General features: G+C 35.5%; 1 protein-coding gene and 1 non-coding gene across 3 annotated transcripts in view; one reads left to right on the forward strand and one right to left on the reverse strand.

The window, feature by feature from the left end:
• Positions 1–24,513, forward strand: part of Cop1 (COP1 E3 ubiquitin ligase) — a 115,206-nt gene that overhangs the window by 40,203 nt on the left and 50,490 nt on the right. For both annotated transcript variants that reach the window (XM_045159386.1, XM_045159390.1), the window contains exons 8-11: positions 1,540–1,616; positions 10,050–10,107; positions 12,776–12,890; positions 17,375–17,510. In XM_045159386.1, the coding sequence (XP_045015321.1) occupies positions 1,540–1,616; positions 10,050–10,107; positions 12,776–12,890; positions 17,375–17,510 (386 nt within the window). The remainder of the gene's footprint in view (positions 1–1,539; positions 1,617–10,049; positions 10,108–12,775; positions 12,891–17,374; positions 17,511–24,513) is intronic.
• Positions 13,516–13,622, reverse strand: LOC123458114. Its single transcript, XR_006635413.1, has one exon. It is a non-coding gene; the product is annotated as a U6 spliceosomal RNA (small nuclear RNA).

The raw sequence follows: 24,513 nt of genomic DNA on the forward strand, positions 1-24,513 counted from the left end.
ATTCTTGGAAAGTTCATAAGCTATTGTGAAGTGAAGTTACAGCCTTCAGTTGTATTTAAGTTGAGTGTATATTTTTTATTAGTCACACATTTCCTTTTACAAACATACTATAGTTTAAAGGATAATGACTATAATATTTAATGGATATTCAGTGGCACTTGTGACATTTCTCACTTGTTAAATTTATGGTATTAGTTGGCTATAAAACTAAGCTAAGCCTAAATTAGCCAGAAATAATTCTGATGATACATCTTTAGTGGCCTTTTCATATTTGCTGCTTTTCTGGCAGTCATAACTTAGTGTACATAGAAAGAGGTTAGGAGCCGGGCGTGGTGGCACACGCCTTTAATTCCAGCACTTGGGAGGCAGAGGTAGGAGGATCACCATGAGTTCAAGGCCACCCTGAGACTACAGAGTGAATTCCAGGTCAGCCTGGACCAGAGTGAGACCCTACCTTGGGGAAAAAAAAAGGAAGTTAGTTGTTAGCATGATTCAGAGATGCAGTTTATGTGATAACCATCTCTTAGTATCCCTTTTCCTTGGGGATAATAGTCAAATAGTAGAATTTAAGTCATTATTAAACAAAGTCCATATTTGAATTTAAAAAGTGTTACTTTTGGTCCTATTTATAGAGCTGGTTTTGTTTGTTGGTTGGTTGGTTGGTTTTTTGAGGTAAGAGTCTCTCTCTAGCCCAGGCTGACCTGGAATTCACTATGTAATCTCAGGGTGGCCTCAGACTCACAGTGATGGTCCTACTTCTGCCTCCCAAGAGTGCTGGTATTAAAGGCATGAGCCATCATGCTCTGCTTTGTAAAGAGTATTTTCAAGGTACCAAATGTCAGGCTTATCCCAGAGTTTTTTGTTTTTTTTTTTTTTCCTTCTTTATCTCCAAGTCTTGAAGCTGATAATCCAGTAACTTTAACAACCACAATTATCTTAATATGTGGCAATAAATCTTCACTTGGATAATTAGGGTGTTTACTTTTTACAGAGTAGATTGTATGCCTTCCTTGAAATATTTCCCTTTGATTTGGTGGCTTATTTCTTAAAACATATTTATTTATTTATTTGTTTGTTTGTTTATTTATTTGGCAGAGAAAGAGGGAGAGAGAGAGAGGAAAAGAGAGAGAATGGGTGCGGTGCTCCAGGGCCTCCAGCCACTGCAAACAAACTCCAGACATGTGCGCCCCCTTGTGCATCTGGCTAACATGGGCCTTGGGGAATCGATCCTGGGTCCTTTGGCTTTGTAGGCAAGCACCTATCTTAACTGCTAAGCCATCCCTCCAGCCCTTGGTGGCTTATTTAGTAACTAACTATTAGGATTTATAGTTCCTTAACATTGTATACTATATGAAAAGTTTGCTTGTAAATTTCTGATTTATCTTTGTGGAAAGGAGGAATCCTTAGGAAGCTTGTTTAATTGACACAAAGGAGTAATGAGAACCTGAATTTGGAACAGAATATAATGTCGTCTCTCCCTTTGATTTATACATATTTCGTTTGGAATGCCTACTATAATTCAAATAATTGTAATTTCAGGAAATGAGTGGCTTATACTCTCCTGTCAGTGAAGACAGCACAGTGCCTCAGTTTGAAGCTCCTTCTCCATCACATAGGTACGAAGGTTTACTCTAGTATTTGGGCAGGATTTTTCATTATTGGCATGCTCACATGTGGCACTATATTCTCTGGAAGCTTTTTCAGTGCAACAGACCAAAGAATAAGTAAATATGCAAATACAAGGAGTAAGTATACCAATATATAGTTTGTTGCTATTTATCAGTTAAGTTCTCTTTTTAGAAAATGATGTGTCAACTTTAAATTCAGAGTTGCTTCTTAAATGTTTTCTTTGATAGAGGAAGAAAGAGAAAAGATATATAAAAGATATGGGTTAAGTTTGTTATTTACTTTTGATTTTTTTTGTTCTGTCAAATACATTGAGACTTCTTAACATGTAGGGACTATATGATAAAATGGTCTCTTTCTGGAATCTTAACTAGTGCTTATTAGGAATACTTAACTATTGCTAAGTGATAGGCATGCCGGATAGGAGGAAATTCACTGTGGACTTGGATATTTTACAATTTTAGGATAGTAATGAAATTCAAGCAACTTGACAATTGTGCATACTGGCTTCTGCACAAGACTTAAGTTTCTCTTTAGGGTCACTCACATGATCTGCTTGAATTATACTTTGGTCATTAAAAGATACTTTATGCGAGAAGCACTCAAAAAGTCTAGACAGTTAGCAATTATGGTCTCAGTAAGTTCCATTTAAATGTAATGAGTGGTTACAGATGGCAGATTGCTATGTGGATAAAAAGTGTGTTATCTTCTCTACTTTTGTTTCTTGGCTCTTTAGATAGAATATTACCCATGATCTGTGTGGTGTTAATGCCACCCTTTTCACCTGTTAATGTTTAACTAGTTTGTACTAATTAGCTTTAATTTAACTGGAAAGATAAATCTATTATTTTATTTTTTCACAATTTTTATTAATATTTTCCATGATTATAACAAATATCCCATGTTAATACACTCCCTCCCCCCCACTTTTCCCCCATTTGAAATTCCATTCTCCATCATTTCCCCTCTCCATCTCAATCAGTCTCTTTTATTTTGATGGCATGATCTTTTCCTCCTCTTATGATGGTCTTGTGTAGGTAGTGTCAGGCACTATGAGGTCATGGAAATCCAGGCCATTTTATGTCTGGAGGGAGCACATTGTAAGGAGTCCTACCCTTCCTTTGGCTCTTACATTCTTTCTACCTCTACCTCTTCCGCATTAGACCCTGAGCCTTGGAAGATGTTACCGAGATGTTACTCAGTGCTCCAGTCACTTCTTTCTAGCACTATGATACCTTCTGAGTCATCCCAAGGTCACTGCTATCTGAAAAGAGAAGATTCTCTACCCAAAGTGAGAGTAGCGTTAATATAAGGCTATAAATATTAAGAGAAGTGCTTCCTGGGCAGTTTGATAAGCATAGTAAATACATTTATCCAGACATCAGCAGATGTTCTACCCCTAGGGCTCATGACTACCCCTGTTTTAGGTTTTCAGTATCAGGGAAGTATTCCCTCCCATATAGTAGGCCTCCAGTCTAATTCGAGGGCAGTTGATTTCCATCATGATATGTGTGCCACTATTGCACCCATTGGCTCATTTGGCCTGGCTGGCCAATTATAAGGCTTGCAGTGTCCACTGTTGAGTATCTTCACTGGTGGTGTCTCTTTCTCCCATTGAACTACATGTAGAATGGCTTCTTCCAGCTTTCTGTCAGCTGGTCTACATGGAGGAGGTTATCAGCTCAGTTCCAGCAGGATTTCTCAGTGGCCTTGCAATCCAAGTATGTGGAGTCTTCAACAATAGGGTCTTACCATCTATTCCTGGTGGGAAACCAAAGGCCTCGGCAACGGCATATAATGTTTTGGGGTCGTCAGGGACCTCCCTGGCCAACAACTCACAGGAAGGTATCCCATCCCTGGCACTGCAAATTTTCTAGCAACGATCTATGGCTCCTGAGTGTTCCATTGCCCAAAACTGAAGGATTCCATATGATTTATTTATATCCTTTTAGATTTTGATTAGCCCTTCCTCCACCTTTCCTTTACTCAAACTCTTCCCCTGACTTCACTTTGGACCTTTTCACTATTCTTCTACTTACATATATGCAATACCAACCTATTAAGTACCCTCCTCCCTTCCTTTCTCTTCCCTTTATATCTCTTTTTTAGCTTACTGGCCTCTGCTACTGAGTTTTTTTCCTTCTTGCACAGGAGCCTAATCATCTGTAGCTAAGTTCCACATATGAGAGAGAACATGCAGCACTTGGCTTCTTGTCATGGGTTACCTCACTTAGTATCATCCTTGGAAAGATAAATCTTTAGAAGCATAGGATTGGTGGTCTGGGAAGATGGACTCTAATGATCAAGTTCTTGTCTAACAAGCATAAAGACCCGAGTTCTATCCTAGTACTAATGAGAAATGAGTAGTATGGTGATCTGTGCTTTTAATATTAGCAGCGGATAAACCTCACCTTCAAGATGGTCTAGCCTAATCTGTGAACTACACGTCAGTGAGATACTGTCTCAAAAAAAAAAAAAGTTTGCGGAATATTACCCATGAGGAATATTACCCATGGTTTTTTCCCTCGAGGCTCCTTATGCACTCGCTATTGCGCGCGCGCGCTCGCTCGCGCTATCTCTCTCTCTCTCTCTCTCTCTCTCTCTCTCTCTCACTCACACACACACACACACACACACACACACACACACACACACATAGTGACCTGAAGGGAAGTATGGTCATTCATAATTCTAATTCTTATCAATTTGTCACTTAATTTTGTGCACTTTTTAAATATTTCATTTTTATTAATTAATTTATTTGACGGAGAAAAAAAAGAGAATTGGCATGCCAGGGTCTCCCGCCACTGTAGACTCTAGACAGGTGCACCCCCTTGTTCTTCAGGGTAATGTGGGTCCTGGGGAATCAAACCTGGGCCCTTTGGCTTTGCAGGCAAACACCTTAACTGCTAAGCCATCCCTTCAGCCCCAATTTTGTGCATTTTAAATTGATGTATATTTATAAGCCTAACCATTTTTCATTTAACTTCATTTTCTTTTTTTAAGAGAGGATTACATATAATACATGAAATTGTCTAGACAGACAAATTAATTTTCTTCAAAATTTCATCAACATAAATCTAACCTATACTTGCTTTGTGGCTTTTTATACTCCATTTACATTTTGCTATATTTTTATGTTATTTTCCTATAAGCTGCTTGTTTTTATTGTTGCGAGAACTACGTATTACGTGCTTCTTGCACTTTGCACAGGTTGCAGTTCTTCTTATGAGCACTGGAAGTCATTATATTTTAAGTGAACGAAAGGGAATATATACATCAGCGAACGTGTTTTGTTTATGATATAGTAGAGTGCACTTGTATATCTAATTTCTTATTGAAATTCATAGATTTCATACAAGTTCTTAAATCACTGTAATTTTCTTTCAAAGTTCAGCCATTCAGCTAGTACTTTGGACACATTGGGCATGTAGAAAAACACTGTTAAGACAGTCTGATATATGCTGGACCCTACAATGCTCTTAGGATTATGTAGTCTTATGGTAGGAAATGAGTTTTCTTGGCAAATTGATAATTTTGCTTACAATGCATAAGGAGAAAATTTCACTCCCAAGAATCTAAATACATCGGAATGGTTTTATAGCTGTAGCATGTTATGTTTGATTTGTAGTCATTTTTGTATCTTTATAAAATTTTGGGGGCTGGGAAGATGGTCCATTGGTTAAAGACTTTTACTAACAAGTCTGTGAACTGATGTTCAGCTCCCCAGTACACATGTAAGGCCAGATGCCAAGTACTGCATACTTCTGTGATCCCAATATGCCTACTGCAATAGAAAGCAGAGCCTGGAGAGTCCAGAAGCTTGCTGACCAGCTAGACTGGCACACACCAAGCAGCACAAACAGAACAACCTATCAAGCAAAGTGGGAGAAAAGGACAAAATACTGTCAGGTCTTCCTTACACCTCCACACGTGCACCATGGCACACATCCATACACAAAACACTCATCATTCATGCACATAATTTTCAAAAAGTGTTGTGTGCATCTGTGATACTAATGAGCTGAAGATACCTTCAGGTTCTTGATACAAACTTTATCAGTGCTTGATAATGATACTAATAGTCCCAGTAAAATTCTGATAAATGAAGCCCTGGAGTCCACTTTTGAATATTCATTAGTAACATGCAAGATCACTTTTTTATTTTTTTTTTAATTTATTTATTTATTTATTTGAGAGCGACAGACACAGAGAGAAAGACAGATAGAGGGAGAGAGAGAGAATGGGCGCGCCAGGGCTTCCAGCCACTGCAAACGAACTCCAGACACGTGCGCCCCCTTGTGCATCTGGCTAACGTGGGACCTGGGGAATCGAGCCTCGAACCGGGGTCCTTAGGCTTCACAAGCAAGCGCTTAACCACTAAGCCATCTCTCCAGTCCAAAGATCCCTTTTTGAAATGTGGATTTGTAAGCTTTTATTATCCAATATGATTGTTTATGTGGAGATAGATGTCAGAGATTGAAATGCAGGCTTGCTTGCATGTTGGGTAATTCAGAACATACTTATATATTAATTTAGTTTGTCTAGATTGTTGACTTGTGACTTTTTCTCTGATTAGTTCAAAGATACATATTCTGCAGTACTTTACAATGATTGAAAATAAATTTCTCAAGTTTGGAGAGCCAAAAATATTAAATTATGTCTTGAAAGAATCAGATTATTAGTTTTTATCACCTGAGAGTAGAGTCCTGTAGATTTCAGTATATTCTGTATTCAGATCATGTTGCTTATAGCTTTTTGCCATATTTGTCTAGAGTATTATGGTAAACTCTAAAATTAAAGTTGGCTTAAAACATTATGTCATTATTTTAGTTTACTTGTTCCTTAATACGTTTTTTTTAAAATATATTTTATTGTTTTGAGAAAGCGATAGAGAGAGAGAGAGAGAATGGCCTTACCAGAGCCTCCAGCCACTGCAAGTGAACTCGAGATGCATGTGTCCCCTTGTGCATCTGGCTTACTTGGGTCCTGGTGAATTGAACCAGGATCCTTTGGCTTTGCAGGCATGCATCTTAATCACTATGCCATCTCTCCAGCCCCTTAATATGTTTTATTCCAGGAATAATGAAGGTATTATTTTTCCTTATGTTAAATTTTAACATCAATACATGTGTATGTGTTTAGATGTCTGAGTGATAGTCATCAGATTAATTATTCTCATGCATATATCTGGAATTTTAGGGTGTATTTAAAGAGTTTATTCATTTTAAAATCCCATATTTATTGTCTTTGTGTTCAGCCATTTGTTTTATTTGTTTATGTATTTGTTAAGTAGGGTTGAACTGTACCCCAGGCTGTCTTGGAACTATTTGTAGTCCCACGCTGTCCTGGAACTCACAGTGATTCTCCTTCCTCTGCCTCCCAACTACTGGAATTAAACATGTGCAGCACCATGCCCAGCTATATTCAGCCTTTTAGGTTAAAATTACCTGCATCGCCGGGCGTGGTGGCGCACGCCTTTAATCCCAGCACTCGGGAGGCAGAGATAGGAGGATCGCTGAGAGTTCAAGGCCACCCTGAGACTACAGAGTGAATTCCAGGTCAGCCTGGGCTAGAGTGAGACCCTATCTCAAAAAACAAACAAACAAAAAATTACGTGCATCATTTACTTAACAATATTTTACATGCTAATAATTGAAATGTAAACCATCCCTTTTCATATAAAAGACCAATCTAAAATTGGTAAATTATTTTTTTTTACCAAACTGAAACTATTTCTTCTTATATACTTATTTATTAAAGGCAAACTATATGTAAAATTATCTTAGTTGTCTTCTAATTATGTGATTACTATACAATAACAGCTTTTTGTTTGCTTGTTGCAATGCTAGCTAGGAATTGAATTTAGGACCTTACATATCATGCTAAGCTACACCTCTGAGCTTACATTGTTTGAGTTTTAGTTTTATTTAGTCTACTCATTTTTACTAGCAAGAACTTTAGAAATTACCATCTTATTTTCCTCATTTCTTAATTAAAGCATGTCATTTCTATTCGGCTTTCGTTGCAACTCTGACAATTTCTTCTTTACCTTATCATTTTTTATGGCCTCTAAAAAATTTATGACATTAAAAATATTTGAACTGGAGAAATGGCTTAGCAGTTAAGGCATTTGCCTGCAATGCCAATGGACCCCAGTTTAGTTCCCCAGGACCCATGTAAGCCAGATGCACAAGGGAGTGCATGCATGTGGAGTTTGACTGCAGTGTTTGGAGGCCCTGGCATGCCCATTCTCTCTCTCTCCCTGCTTTTTTCTTTCTCTCTCTGAAATAAACAAACATAAAATTAAAAAAAAATTAAAAATACTTTATTTTCAGAGAGAAAGAGGCATATGGAGAATAATGGGTACATGATATTAGGGGTCTCACTTATAATTTTTCTCTGTAATTATAGAATAGAAAGTACCATATCATGTTGACTCAAACTTTTCTGTCAAAAGAATATAATTTCAGTGTCTAGTTGTAACCAGTTTTTCAAAAGCATGTAATATTACCTCAGCATATATAATGAGTTATCAGTATCATTGTTCAGGCTTGCAGTGAAAGAATTATAAATCCAAAGCCATAAAAATTATTGCTGGAGGTTTTATTCTGATAGCCTCTAAATGCTCATGTGCTAAATTTTTAAAATATTCATTCATTTATTTATTTATTTGAGAGAGAAAAACACAGAGAGTGAGCATGGGTACACCAGGGCCTCTTGCCACTGCAGATGAACTCCAAATGCATGCCCCACTTTATGCATCTGGCTTCATATCAAGCTTTCAGGCTTTGTAAGCAACTGCCCTTTACCACTGAGCCATCTCTCCAGCCCTCACATGCTTATTTATCTTAATGTTGAACAAATGCGAGGAACTGGTTTTCACTGATAATAGGAACAGAGATTTTTGAATTTGTAGTATCCACTCATTTTTAGTCTGAAAATAACACGTGATTTTCTGTGTCCATAATACTACAAGGGAAGGCAAGCATTTATTCTATTTCATCACAGGAAAGCCACTTCAAGAGTTCATAGATTCTTAGTAGTTGAATGGAACCTTTTTTCTTTGTAATTGAACTTATTGCTGGAACAGTGAAGGAGAATACAACGTATTAAGCCCTGCTTAGTTGATTGTAATATGTGTTTCTCTTAAGAAAAATTCACTGTGAAGATAGTTCAATATGATTTATCAATTTTTTTAATATTTTTTTATTTTTTATTTATTTATTTGAGAGCGACAGACACAGAGAGAAAGACAGATAGAGGGAGAGAGAGAGAATGGGCGCGCCAGGGCTTCCAGCCTCTGCAAACGAACTCCAGACGTGTGCGCCCCCTTGTGCATCTGGCTAATGTGGGACCTGGGGAACTGAGCCTCGAACCGGGGTCCTTAGGCTTCACAGGCAAGCGCTTAACCGCTAAGCCATCTCTTCAGCTCTGATTTATCAATTTTTTTAATGGGAGGTTTTATGTTGACTAGTTTTTATGAATGAGCCAAAATTTGTTGAAGACCTATGTTATTTTGGCAGTTAAAGAATACAAATGCAAATAGTTGATTCTATCATAGTTGCTATATGTGTGTTTTACATTTTGTTTTGTTTTCTCTTTCGAGGTAGGGATTCATTCTAGCTCGGGCTGACCTGGAATTCACTATGTAGTCTCAGGGTGGCCTCACACTCTCGGTGATCCTCCTATCTCTGCCTCCCAAGTGCTGGGATTAAAGGCATGCTTCATCATGCCCAGCTTTGTTGTATAATTTTTAATTGCTGGTAGATTTTTGTCATGGTAGTCTATTGTTTGATTAAAGCCTTAGTCTTAACCCCAACCTGGCCACAAACTTGTAACAAATCTATGCTACATTCTCCCAAGTGCTGGGATTATAGGTATGTGCCTCAATGCCCACCCAGGCTTTTAATTGTTGGTAGTTTTTATGTAATGTTATTTTATTCTTGATGGGTCTATGATAGTAGTGATAAAATGAAAGAAGAAGAAAGGTTAGTCTGCACTTCCTAGAGGTCATTTTAGAGTTAGGTAAAGGAAAGGATAGGTACTTGTCGCAGAGCATGTGACTTTGTAGTAGCATAGCAGGCTTTATAAACTAGCTTTGGAGTATATGCTTGTATTCTTACCTCAGTCCTGTGAATCTTCATTTCCTCAAAGTTTTAAACCTTAATGACAAATCAGTGTGACTACCTGCCTTATGATTATTCTTATTTGACATTCTTTTTAGGTGTTTAAATTTGAAATGGTATGAGAATTGCTAAATTGCTTAAATAATCACTGATTTTATATGTTTGTATTATTTGTTGTCTAGTGATTTATAGTAAATGTTTGCTTAAAAGTTAGAAATAGTTGGTCTATAAATAGTACCTTTAGATTTGTTAAAATACTGTAAATACTAAAATCATTTTTCCTTCATTTTGCAGTAGTATTATTGATTCCACAGAATACAGTCAACCTACCGGTTTTAGTGGCAGTTCTCAGGTAAATGATACATTTAACAGTATGTTTTAGTGGTGCCTTACATGTAGTCATGCAACTTATAAAATAATAGATTGGTTTCTGTAGTAGTTACCTTCTCGTTGCTTGGACAAACATCCTACCAGAAGCAGTTTCCTGGAGGAAAGGGTTTATCTCAGGCTTGGGTTTATTTCAAGCTTCATCATGGCATAAGAAGCTGGCTCACACCATCACACATCCAGAACAAAGAGACAGCATCCAGCACCTGCAAGCAATGAGCTGACTTTAAACACACCTTAGGGCTGAGCTTCACCTTCCAGAGGTTCCACTTAATCTGGAATAGAGTAATTCAAGAAAGATAATAAGCATGTTAATAAAAGCTGCCATCTTAAATGCATAATCACATAGAATATTAAAATAGTTAAATCTCGTGGTATGGAAGTTAACATACTTTACCTCATTATTAGGGAAAGTAAGTGCCAAAGAGGTTACAAGGAAAGCCTGGTCTCATTTCTCAGCTTTATTACTGTCATAATCTCAGTTGATTTTGTGAAGATCCAGCTCCCATTGTAAATTTGGTAAATTTCTCAGTTTCTCTGGATACTAATTTCTATATGTTTTAGAGGCTTCATTATTAGAATATAAAAATAATGCAATTGTTGTATTAAACTTTTTCTGTTATGCAGTGGTTTTCCCTTCCTTACAGTTTTTGATCTTTAACCTATTCTCTTCTAACTGTCATATACATCATTATTTCTTCTTTTTAAATTCTTTATGTCTTAGGTTTTTCTATATATAGCATAAAGTTTTATGGTTAGAAACCCATCCCTTTGATGTTTTAACCAGTGATTCTTCCCATTTGTATTTATTATGAATACTGAGATAGTTTTACTTTTTTAATCCTTATTCTATTTTTTATACATTTTAGTATTTCACCACTCTTACTAACCTGAATATTAGTTTGCATGTTATATATTCTTTTTTACTATCTTTCTAAGTAGTTAATTCTTGAAATTTATCTATACTTATCATCTAAATAGTCTATATTCTTTTTAAACTGTACATATTAAATATTATAATTAACAATAATATTTAGAATCAGTAATTTTCTGCTAATTTTTCTTGCTTATTCATTTTATGTGTAGGGCCTTACTGTTTATGTTGTTATAGTTTTCAAGTACATGATGTCAGAAATTCCTTAGAAAAGGCTTATTGGTAATATTTTTTTCTTTCCTATGAAAATGGATTTTGTTTGTGACTTTGCAATATAGTTCTAGGTTCTAAAGTTTGAGTTGGAGTTATTTTTATTTTCTCCTCTTTTGAAAAAAAATCAATCCATATACTATGGTAACTCCTTTACCTCTTTTTTTCCTTTTGATCTGATTTGAAGATCTTTCTATCCTTAGACAAATATACGATTTCACCCTATTCTGTTTAATTCTGGATTTCATTTTGGTCATCTTACATGAATAATTTTGTTTGTATTTCTTATTTTCATTTCTCAGTTCTCAGCCTCAAGTCTTTAAATATTCTCTTATCTTTTATGTTTTTCTTTAGAGACTCTGACCATATTTCAAACTATTATCCTTTCTTTTATTTCTCTTACCTACTCAATCAAATTTTCTATATTCTCACAGCACTTTATTGTTTTAGTTATCATTCAGTTTGTCCAAAGTTCAGATTAAGCACTTGGTTTTGAGTTGATATTTTACCCTAAGTAATGGTTGTTCTCCTTCCTCCCTTCCCTGGACCTTTGTTTTATTTTACTTATCACCTCTGAGTATAGCTTGTTATTTATTCATTAGGTTTGTATAAGTTATCTTTGAGTAAGGTATTTTTTAATGGAATTTCTAAATTGTATTTGTGTATGTGAGAGAGAGGGGAGAAAGGGAGAGAATAGACATGCTAGGACCTCTGCACATTGCATAGAAACTCCAGACTTATATGCCATTTTGTTCATTTTGTTAAGACATTGCAAAAATTTTAACCATTGTGCCATCTTTTCAGAATTGTTAACCTCATGCAGAGCAGTGGTAAACGATAAAGTATGTGTAGTAGAACCTTGGTATTTCAATAATTACACATTTGACATTGTGTTATTATTACATTTGTATTTAGAACTATGAACTCAGAATTTTTACAGGACTGTATTGACATATTTCAAATTGTTTTCTTGGTTTATGTCTGTCCAAATTTGTTATTTTCTCTGACACATCAAAGTTCTTAGCACATAAGAACATACCAGTTCTTAAACTGGTAATCAGTACATACTCCCTAAAGTAAAAACTAATACATAGGTGCAAAACTGCAATATAGTGATGATGAAAAGGTAATTGTTTTACTATTTGATAATTGTGTCTAACAACTTGTGTGTATTAAAATTCTCAATTTGGTATTTTAGAATTCAGTTATCAAGGATTCTGTCATTTAATTTAGATAATTGAAAGATGCTGCTTACTTTTCAAGATTACTGTTGAGAGTATATTTTACTCTTATCTTTTAAGCATTCTGTGAAAGATTGTTTTTTTTTCCTATTTCTTGAAAAATTTGAAAATAGGGTCTGTAGTTTCTACCATCTTTAATCATTTTATTGTAATGAACTTTTGAAAATCATATGTAAGAATCTGGGTATTCTATGTAAAATTACATGTATAGTTTGTTCTGAATTATGTGTCTTCTCTTATTATCTTAGACAAAGAAGCAGCCTTGGTATAATAGCACATTAGCATCAAGACGAAAACGACTCACTGCTCATTTTGAAGATTTAGAGCAGTGTTACTTTTCTACAAGGATGTCTCGTATCTCAGGTACAACTTCAGGATTTCTCTTAAAATGTTTCAAAGTCATCTTTCAGATCAATTTACAAGTTTTTATGCTCAGTTTATAGAAAAATCCTACTGCAAAGTTTATATTTTTGACATAAGATTACCAATAATATAGAGGTTCTTAGAGATCTTAAAAATTATTTTCAGATGGTAATTTTTGTTCTCTATTTGAGAATTTTTAATCTTAACAAAATTTTAAAAAACAACCATGAGTGTGTAGCAAGGAAAAATAATTTCTATTTAGTTGTCTCTATTCAGCATTTATATATACATATATATAGTACTCTTCTGTGAGCTGTTAATAAAAGGGTAGAGGAACTGGGTTTTGTTGCCAGGAGGTATTATAAATCTAGTAGACAAGTGCAACAGGTAAAAAGTAATTATGTGATGCAGTGTGTTATATGAATATATAACATTCAGGAACAATGTGGTGTGAAAAATGTAGTCCAAGGGGAACATGAGCAGTCAGAAGGAGACTATCTAGGTGAGGACTTTGGAGGAATTGTGTTTGGACCAGGCTAGTATGAACTGACTAGGAAAAAAAAACAATTGGAAGCATTGAAAACAGACAAAATAACATGGGAAGACATGATAGCTTTTTTTTTGTTTAAATATGGAACGCTTCACGAATTTGCGTGTCATCCTTGCGCAGGGGCCATGCTAATCTTCTCTGTATCGTTCCAATTTTAGTATATGTGCTGCCGAAGCGAGCACAGATAGCATATTTTTATTGCTTTACAAAAGTAATCTTTCTGTTCTTTGAACTCCAACTTTTGTTTGCATATTTATTTATCTGTAAAGGTAACAATTGTATCAAACTTAGATGTTTTTATAGGTATAAAGCACAATACTTGATACATGCTAGGTGCTTAACTAATTGTTCCCATAGTAGTGTAACTACTCTAAATGAAGACCGATAGGGAGAAATATCTGGTAATTTATTGATTGTTAAAAGCTTGATTTCCTCTTGAATAAATGTGTTTATATTATAATCCATGTGTTGCTCAGATCCTTCGCATTAATTTATTTCTAAATTGATAGAGAAAAAATAATACTGTTTCATATTAGCTGGGGATGTAGGTCAGTTAAGTCTATAGTGACATCCCTGTTATGCCTGTACTCAGAAGCCCGGAGGATCAGAAGTTAGAGGTCATCCTTGATTATCTTGTGAGTTGGAGTCCATTCTGGGCTACATATAGCATAGAGACCTTGGTCTCAAAATTTGACTTTTTTTCTAGGAAAATTAGAAAATAAAATAAAATTACTGAACATGCTTTAGATTAATGTTAATCATATTTAGTCATTTATTTATTTATAGGCAGGGTCTCATTCTTGCCCAGGCTGGGCTTTGAGCTCAGAGAACCTTGTACCTCCTCTAAATGTTGGAATTAGAGACTTGTACCACCATGCCCAGCATAATTCTTACATATGATTTAAGAGATGAAAGTTTACATTCATTGCTGGGCCTTTAACTCCTTTATTGAATGTGTTTAATAGTATGAATGCATGATACAATAGGGAGTGGTTAAACTGATAGTAGTCTGACATCTGTATTCTGAATAGCAGAGTTCATGCTGACTCTTTCAAATGTTACCTGGCTTTTGATGTTGTAGTACAACAATAGACCAAGGTATAGACATGCAATCAATTTTTAAAGAGTCATGAGAAAGAGCTTGGGATAGGTAACAACAATCTTTAAGTCACTAGCTGCATAGGCATCTGTGAAATAAAGTTATTACAAGGCAATTACTGAAGAGTAGAATAGTAAGTTTAAAACAGAAAACAAGTTAGATTTTATTTGTGTAATAAAAATAACATGGCTGTATTTTACTTAAAGCATGTTGTCCTTGGTGATTTGCACATTGGCCTCTGCAAGCATATTACTTAGCTTATTACTGTATATGAAGTACCTTCTAAAGTTCCTTTGACAGTAAAGAGGAAATTTTAACTTGTGCATAATGAAATATAGAATGTGTTGATTATATTTTCTAAGTTCCATCCCCAACTTTTATGTGCAGTTATGACAATGAAAGATAATCGACACATTAATTTCTTGTATCCGTAATTATAATTAAAAGAGTATGCAAATGAGACATCATTAGGAGGAAGGAAAAAGACAGAACACTTTTTTAAACCAATCTGTGATTAGAATGAAGACATGATATAGTAGACAGCCTCAACATTGCTAGGATGAACTTCAGACCAGGCACAGTTATGGGAGGAAGGGATGTATTGAAGTAGGGGATGTTACATATGGCAAAAGAAGCTGGCCTGCTTTCTCAGAGAGAGAATAGCTACCACCACAAAGCAAGTAAGCATATTTAGGAACTCCAGGCAAAGCATGTCTTTAGACTGGAATTCAAAATCCAACCTCATACCTAAAGATTGGATCCTGAGATCCACCCATAGTGACACTTCCTCCAGCCAGGTGGCTCAAGTTCTAAAGTACAGATTTTAATAAAATCCTGAATATACTGGCAGCCATCCATTCAAACTATCATAGCTGATATGTCAGGAAATGTATATGGATATACAGATGTTGATCTTAAGACAGCCAAGCAGACAAACTCCTAGCTTTTATGATTACAACCCGATAAATGAACACCAACTAGTATTCTTTTAGATGCTGAACTAGTGTTTCTTTTTTGCTTTATAGAGTTTGAAGTTTTTATTACTGAACCTGTATGATAGCCAGGTGTTCCATTACCCTTGAGTGAATTATGACTGAACAAAATAGACATTTTTGTAGTATTTGTGGTTATATAGTTAGGAATTGAAGTCAAAATATGAGCAAGTATATTGACATTAAAATAATTTCTGAAGGATTAATACAAACGCTTGTCTCACTAGTACTTGCATTAAATAATTCATACTACTAGGAGTACATATAAAAATAATAGATTATTATATCCACAACATTTGTAGAGTTATAAGAAACAACTTCAGGTTCACTGAGATGAACTTCCAGACCAGGCACAGTTATGGAGGAAGGGGTATTTATTGAAACTTACAGATCCAGATGAAGTTCTATAATAGCAAAAAAAGCTGGCCTGCCTTCACAGGTCCAAGCAGAGAGAGAAAAAGTCACCAGCCAAAAGCCACACTGCACAGCCCACTTCAGGAACTCCATGAGGAGCTCAGGCACTTAGCATATGTTTAGATTGGAATTACAAACCTAGCACACCTTAAAACTTGCCCAGTGACACCTACTTTAGCCAGGTGGCTGCAGATCCAAACTACAAAGTAATAAAACACTGAATATATTGGGGGCTATCTATTCAAACTCTCAGAACAGTTAATGGTTTGATAGTTGTTTGTATTTTACAAATAACTGTTTTATTTATAATCACTGAGGTGCTCCAAAATAACTAGTGGAAAAGGTACTTTATCTCAATTGCATTATATTATATGCTAATTAGGCTATTCCTTTTGCTGGTTTTAGAATAAAGGCACCCCCAGATGATACCCTTTTACTCTAGATTGTTAGGTAGACTTGCTGAATGCCCAAATTTATAAAATATAAATGGCAAAACCTTAGTTTCTTCAAGTATAATTGTGCTTCTTTATTATAATTGTTAGGTGATTTTGCTGCTGTTTTTTCAAGGTAGGGTCTCAGTGTAGACCAGGCTGACTTGGAACCCCCTCTGTAGCTCCAGGCTGGCCTCAAACTCATAGCAGTCCTTTTACTTCAGCCTTGTAAGTGGCAGGATTAAAGGCCTGTGCCACCATAACTGGCTAGATGAATTTTTCATGCCAGTAAATTCTTCTCTAATATAATTTTATGTTCCATACATATATGTAAGTTGTCAGTAAAAATCAGTACTCAATAATTTATTTCAGTTTTGCTTTTCTGACCAATAATAAGGGTTTGAAATAATTGAATTATATGAGTAACGAATTATAAATGTGGTTTTGACTAAAAATGTGAGCATAAATAAATATACATCTATAGAGACACGTCTTTCAAAGTACAATTACTTATCCATATGCATTTCTCTTTTAGTCCTGTGGACACTGATAAGCTTTTGTTTTAATGAATGATTTTTTTTTTTTATTTTTTGTTGCTTCCATGAAATCAATTGAAAAAACTAGAGATTCACACTTAATTTATTCACAGTTTAATAATAATGTGTGTAGAAATATATTTCAGTTAATCATTAAGGCATGTTTATAATATTTGAACAATAATTTCAATATGAGTTCTGTTTAATGCTTTTAAATATTTTTATTTAGAATATAACTTTAAATTTGTATATAAAATTTTTAAATATTTTATTTATTCACATGAGTTTACATGGGCTTGGAAACCAAACTGGGGTCGTTAGGTTTTGTAGGCAAACACCTTAACTGCTGAGCCATTTCTCTATTCTCTAAATTTTTGTATATTGTTGTTTAGTTTTTGTATATTGTTGTTTAGTTACTTTGTAATGTAGTTCATTTATTTATTTTTGTTTTTTTTCATACAGATGATACTCGAACTGCAAGCCAGTTAGATGAATTTCAGGAATGCTTGTCCAAGTTTACTCGATATAATTCAGTACGACCTTTGGCCACATTGTCATATGCTAGTGATCTGTATAATGGTTCTAGCATAGTCTCTAGGTAAGTTTTCAGCACACTTTTTACTTCTTTAGTACTTTCTGTTATTAAAAATCCTCAGAAAAATACACCAGAATTTGATAAATAGCATGTCTTTTGGTTTTTCGAGGTAGGGTCTCACTCTAGCCCAGGCTAACTTGCCAACTGTGTACTCTTAGGGTGGCCACGAATTCATGCCTATTCTCCAGCCTCTGCTGGGATTAAAGGCGTGTACCTTTAATAAATTAAGAATTATTATTTATCAATAAATTAAGATTAATTTGTAAGATTTTTGGTTCACAAGTTAGGTTGTCTGTCTGTAACTAATATTGGTGTCTTGGACACATTATGACTATCTCTTAAGGTAGAATGATTTATACTGTCTATCTTATCCAGGTTGCAGTTTGTTTTCTTCTTGCAGTTTGTCATGCCATATCTAGATTTGATGAGAGACTATGCTGTCTTCATAAGTGCTCTCTTTAATCTTGGATGTTGTGTGGATGTCTTGTGATATTTTTTCCTTATTTAGAAATCTCTCTGATGAAGAAAATTACTTTAAATGACAAACCCTATTTAGAGATTTATAATCATTCAAGTTTTATCCATTTCTTTTTGACTGAACAGTATTAGTTTATGTCTTTTGAGAAAAGTATACTTGTTAAAAGGTGCCCTTATTTTTCCTTATATGTTTAGTTTGTTTTATCAGTGGTAGTTTTTATTATTTTCATGAGCAGTATTGCTTTAAATAATTCTTTTGGTCCATTGATTAGTTTGATCAATATTGATTTTTCTTGCATTTCTGTGAGAGCGTGTTGTGTGGTATATACATATGTGTGTTCAGATGCACATGCTATGCATACTGAGAGAGAGACAGAGACAGAGACAGAGAGAGAGAGAGAGAGAGAGAGAGAGAGAGAGAATGGGTGCACCAGGGCCTCCAGCCACTGCAGACAAACTCCAGACGCATGTGCCCCCTTGTGCATCTGGCTAAATTGGGTACTGGGGAACCAAGCCTCAAACCAGGGTTGTTAGGCTTCACAGGCAAGCGCTTAACCACTATGCCACCTCTCCAGCCCTGGGTGCCATTCTTTATTGATCATATGAGTTCTTTCTTTAGACAGGATCTCTCTCTCAAACCAGAACTGCTGTTTTTTGGTCAGCAAGCCCTGTGATTCTCTTCATCTTGCCCCCCATATTGGGCAAAAAGAGAGAGTTATAGTGAGGTGAATATAATCAAATTAGGTATATACTTAATGTAATGAGACTCTTTATTGAATATAAATAATGTGCACTAAATAGCAATTTAAAAAATTTAATGAAAATTTCTAATATAAAAATATAGAGAAATAGAATAACCTTTCACATAACCATCACTTAGATTCAACAGTGATTAGGTATTATTATATTTGTTTCATTTTTTTTTTTCATTTTGCTTTTTCCTATGTAGCTTAGTCTAATCTCAAATACTTCTATCCCTACATACTTAAGAATCTCCATTTCTTGGGCTGGAGAGATGGCTTAGGGGTTAAGCGCTTGCCTGTGAAGCCTAAGAACCCCAGTTCGAGGCTCAAATCCCCAGGACCCACGTTAGCCAGATGCGCAAGGGGTGCACGCATCTGGAGTTCGTTTGCAGTGGCTGGAGGCCCTGGTGCGCCCATTCTCTCTCTCTCTTTCTCTCTCTCTATCTGCCTCTTTCTGTCTGTTGTTCTCAAATAAATAAAAAGGTAAACAAAAAATTTTTTAAAAAAGAATCTCCATTTCTTAAAAAATACTGGACATTGCAGAGTCACAGGGCTGTGTCATATTTAACTCATCATCAGTATCCCTTGCTATCAATCAAATTACTAACCTACATTCAAACTTTGTAGAATGAATAAAGCTTAAAAAGATATATTTGAGGCACATCAATAATTTGACATTTTGGGTTCTCTTCTGTTATTGCAGGGCAGCCATTGATCTATTCTCCAGACCTGGTATATTTTAAGTTGCTTAGTGCTACTAAAACCCTGTGTGTTTTCCTCTCCAGAATTTATATATATAAAGATTGATCTTGAATTATAAGCCAAGTTCTAAGTTAGTGAGTCTGTTGCAAGACATCTTTTTATACATATTCTAACTGGTTATTTTACTTGGTTACACATGGGACAAGAATTACATATTTAAATTACTTGTGTCAGTGTGAATTTTGCTTAGGTACTGAATTGAATAAAATCTGAAAATCCAGTGGATTATTGGATTCTTTTAATTCCACAGTTCATTGAAAAAAAAATCACTTGCCACCTTGTGTGGGTTAACCTAAATTTATAACCTTGAACCGGACAAAGGTTTGCATCCAGCAAATTCAGTCTTCATTTAGTACCTTTATGATTTGAAATATAAGTAAAAAATTAGCCTGGATTAATTTGTTAAATTATTACCTACTGTAGTGATTATAGTTTGAAAGAAAAATCATAAAAACAAATATCAAGGGTCATTTGTAATATTGACCTGATATACATACATGTCTCTAATTATGACTACATGCAACCTATATATACCATATTTGAGCCTCATAATACTTGTGAATGTGACTGCCCATTGTGAGCTTATCAGGTACTGTGTTTTCCTTTTCAATTAAAACAAAAACAAGACTAAAAGTTTCTTTTAACAACATACTATAAAAGTAACATCAGTACTTAGACTATGTGGGATTACTTAATCTCTTCCAAAAGGAGTAAGTCAGTCTTAACATTTCTGAAAGTCAGTTTAACTCAATGTAATTGTGAAGTTAAAAAAAACAACTTAATACTTATTGACTATGCCAAGACATTCCTGTTGAAGCATTGTGCATTCAGAAGCTGAAATTTATAATCTTTAGGAAACTTAGATGAGGTTTCAGATGAGAAATATGTATTCAAAGGTATGTTTGTTACATTAAAATATTTCGATTAAATTTAAAAACTTTAAATGTACCTGTTCTTGGTACAGCTTACTTTCTCTCAATTGCTTTGAGTTAACACTAAATGAAACATTTTTGAATTTTTTTTTTGAGTTTTTTAGGGTAGATGAAAATGAAATGAATAGCAAGAAAAGAAATTAAAGTCCTAGAAATGAAGTTTTGAAGCTCACAACTGTAGCAGTCTTTCTGTTTCTTCTTATTTCTCATATTGAAACATTGATAATGAATTCCTTTTTAATTAATGAAAAGTTTAATAAATTTTAGGGAATATTTTAATCCATGAAGATAGGCATTGTTGGATTGTAATAGATTTTTTTTACTATAAAGTTATTTGAATTACGTCTTACATTAATCACTTCATTGCAGTGAGACCCAGTGAGAGGAAAGAAACTGAAACAAAACTGTTACCAGTTCTTTTCCTTGAGGCGAATGGCATACCCTTCAGTCCACCAGATGGCAGCATTTGTTTATCTCTTCCACTAGATAACTGACAACTTTGGAAACTGATGGCTTAGAGTGAATTTCATTATCCTTATTACCATATACTCTTAGTTTAATAACAGCAAGTAACAGAAGAGAAAAAAACATACTTTATGCCTCTTACAGCATTTTATATTTTGTCTTCCATTTTCTCAGGTCACCGCAGAAGATTTGCTTTTGTTATGACAGTAGCTCCTAAAGTACTGATTTGAATTTCACATTTCTAGATTGTCATAGTAAAAATTTTAAACTCTTTACATTAAGAATTTGTTAACATTTTTGCCTATGTCTGTTCAACTTGAAATTATGTTGTATCAGACATTAGCAAATTGAGAAAACAAATCAGTAATTAGACTAGCAACACAGTGGTGGGTTACTTTTATTGGGCCTGTTCCTATGAGAGTTCAGACATGTGCCTGCCATGGCAGGCTGTCTAGGTCAGAGGATACCTTGTACATTAATTCTCACCTCCTCACCTCATTTGTTGCAGGGTTTGTCTCATTGTATTGTTGCTGTACTTGCCACAGGCTTCCAGAAAATTCTCCTATGTCTTCCTCCCCTCCCCCCCATCAGTGTCAGCATGCTGAATCACAGAAACCTGCCACAGCTTCTAGCTGCTTATATGGGGTTTGAGAATTTAACTTGGGAACTCCTGTTTCAGTGGCAAGCCTTTTGTCTACTGAGCCATTTCCCCAACCACTGGATTACTTATTTTGTGCATAGGATAGTAAGTCATTTAATTTGACATCAATTCTAGGGCATAAAATACTCTTGTTAATCCTGTTTCATTGATAAGGAAATTGAAGTAAGGGAAAGCATTGTAACTTACCCCAAATTAATAGTAATGATTGTATAGCTGTTTATAAAAAATTTCTTCTAAATTATCAGTTTATGGTAGCAGCCAGTGAGGATCTAAATTTACAGTGATTTTTAATATGATTTCTAAAGAAAAGATGTATTATTTTAATTTAATTTTATTTATTTGCAAGCACACAGAGAGAAAGATAGAGAAGAGAGGTAGACAGAGAGCAAATGGGCACGCCAGGGCCTCCAGCCTCTGAAACGAACTCCAGACACGTGCTCCTCCTTGTGCATCTGGCTAATGTGGGTCCTGGGGAGTCGAGCCTCGAACTGGGGTCCTACGGCTTCACAGGCAAGCCATCTCTCTAGCCCCAAAAGATGTATTTTTAAAGATACCTACCAATGAGCATTCTCTTGGTCAGAAATACATATACACATAAGCATGCATACACATATATATGTGTATATGTATGTGTTTGTGTGTGTGAGTTTGTGTGTGTGTGTATGTATATATATATATTTCCCCCCCCCCCCCCGAGATAGGGTCTTGCTCTTGTCCAGCCTGACCTGTAGTTCACTATGTAGTTTCACGGTGTCCTTGAACTCATAATGATCCTCCTTTTTCTGGCCCCCAAGTGCTGGGATTAAACGCGTGTTCCACCATGCCTGACTTTATTTTATTATTGTTTAAAGTTGTTGATTCTCTGGGGCTAGGTAATAATGAGATAAAGGGGATTGCAGAAGGTAAGATTTCATTATAGAATTTTTCCAAGGACCAGTCTTGCAAAGCATGTTGTGCACAGTATATGTGGTCTGTACTCATATGGTACATGGGTATGTGCCCAGATGCGTGCCTTGTGCCTATGTATATGGAGGCTAGAGGATGATCTCTTCTTCCTTATTTCCTTGTAACAGGGTCTCACTGAACCTGGAGTGCTCTAGGTGATAGGCTGGATAGTAAGTCCCAGTCATCCACATGTCTGCTGCTCTCAGAGTTCGGGTTATAGATGTGATCTGCCCAGCTAGTCTTTTTTCATGGGTGCTAGAAATTGAAACCAGGGCTTCTTTTTTGCATGGTAAGCTCAAAATGTTGTAGGTGCTAGGAAGATGGCTCAGTGAGTAATAAGAGTACTTGCCCCGTAAGTATGAGTTCATGATGCTGTCTGAATTCCATTCCCCAACACCCACATAAGCATCTGGGGATGACCATGCCTACCTGTTACCCTAGTACTGTGGTGAGTAGAGATTGGAGAACCACTTGAATGTACTGCTCAGCCACTTTAGCAATAAATAAATAAATAAAACAAACCATGAGACTGTCTCAGGGAAACATGCAAAGGAGTTACAGAGGAGGACAGTCAACATTCTCTTGCCTCTTCAAATGTGCACATGAGCACTCATGTGTATGCACCACATATATACATTGTGCTGAGATTACAGGTACATACGGCCACACCCGGCTTTTACCTGTTTTCTAGGGAGCCATATTCAGGTCCTCATATTTAACAGTGCAAGCACTTTTCCCATTGATACATTTCCTAACCCCTACCCCAAAGTAGGGTCCTTTTCTCTCTTACTTTCTGCCAAGTTCCTACATCTGATGCATAATAAGTGTTCAGTAGTAAATTTTTTTTTGTTTTGTATTTGTGTAGTGTATGTGTGTGTCATGGTTCATTTATGACGTATGGTGCATGCATATGTGTGTGCAGATACATGCCCCATGCCTGTGTGTTCAGATGCCATAGAAGGACATTGGGTATACACTTTTAGTTACGCATCCTCAGATTTCCTAGTAACAGTCTCTTCCTCAACCCAGAGCTGCTGTCTTTTTTAAACTTAGGATCCCCAGTGGTTCTCCTGTCTGCTGGCCACCATGCCCATAGACTGGGGTTCCAGGTGTATGTGGTGACCAAACACAGCTTTTCAGATAGGTTCTGGGGAGTTGGATGTGGTGATCTATGCTGGAGAGGCTCTTGTGCTTAAGCTATCTCTTAGCCACTGAGCCATCTCTTCAGCTCCTATTTTTTAAAATAAATTAAGATAACTTTCAAGCTGCAATGTAAAGGATCTTCATAAGAGTTAACACTTGAGTTTTACATAATAGTACATGAGGATTAAGGTAGTAAAACCATGTTTTTGGAGAGTTAGTACAAATCAGTCTTTTAAATGGGTTGGAAAAGAAGCAGCTAGGAGTAGATGATGGGAATAAAGCTTTTGCAGTAGCGCAGTGTATCTTGACTTTTCACTAACTAAAACATAACAGATTTGTTGCATCTTTGACTGAAGAATATGCATTCATCGTTTTTTGTTGTTATTCTGTGAACCTCAGTTATCATTGAGCTCTGAATTGTCTTTTCATTGAACATTTGCCCTTCTTTTAGTTATAAACCCAGACTACCATGCTCTGTTTCACTTGCTGCCCAAGTGAATTATCTTATTACTATTAATATTATGTATAAAATAACACATTGTTTTGTAATATTCTTGCCTACAAATGTGTTCTTTAGAGACTTACCTAATTTTTCTCATTAAGCGGACATTTTAAATCATGATTGAGACTAGACTCTGAAAACGCATGATGGTGAATTGATAGAACCATGGGCCAGTTCCTTACTATGTAAATAGTAGAACCCTGGAGATTTATTTATGTATGGTGTGTAAAGCAGTGACGCATAGTACTATATGTGTTATGGGAGTTATAATTATGAAGACTAGTTTGAGAGAATGTCTATTAAATGACACCAATTTTAATTAATTTTATCTATATGTACATGAAATATCTGTTCATGTCTTTTCATTATAATGGTC

The sequence above is a fragment of the Jaculus jaculus genome, chromosome 1 (assembly GCF_020740685.1).
Source record: "Jaculus jaculus isolate mJacJac1 chromosome 1, mJacJac1.mat.Y.cur, whole genome shotgun sequence".
Classification (NCBI taxonomy): Eukaryota; Metazoa; Chordata; class Mammalia; order Rodentia; family Dipodidae; genus Jaculus; species Jaculus jaculus.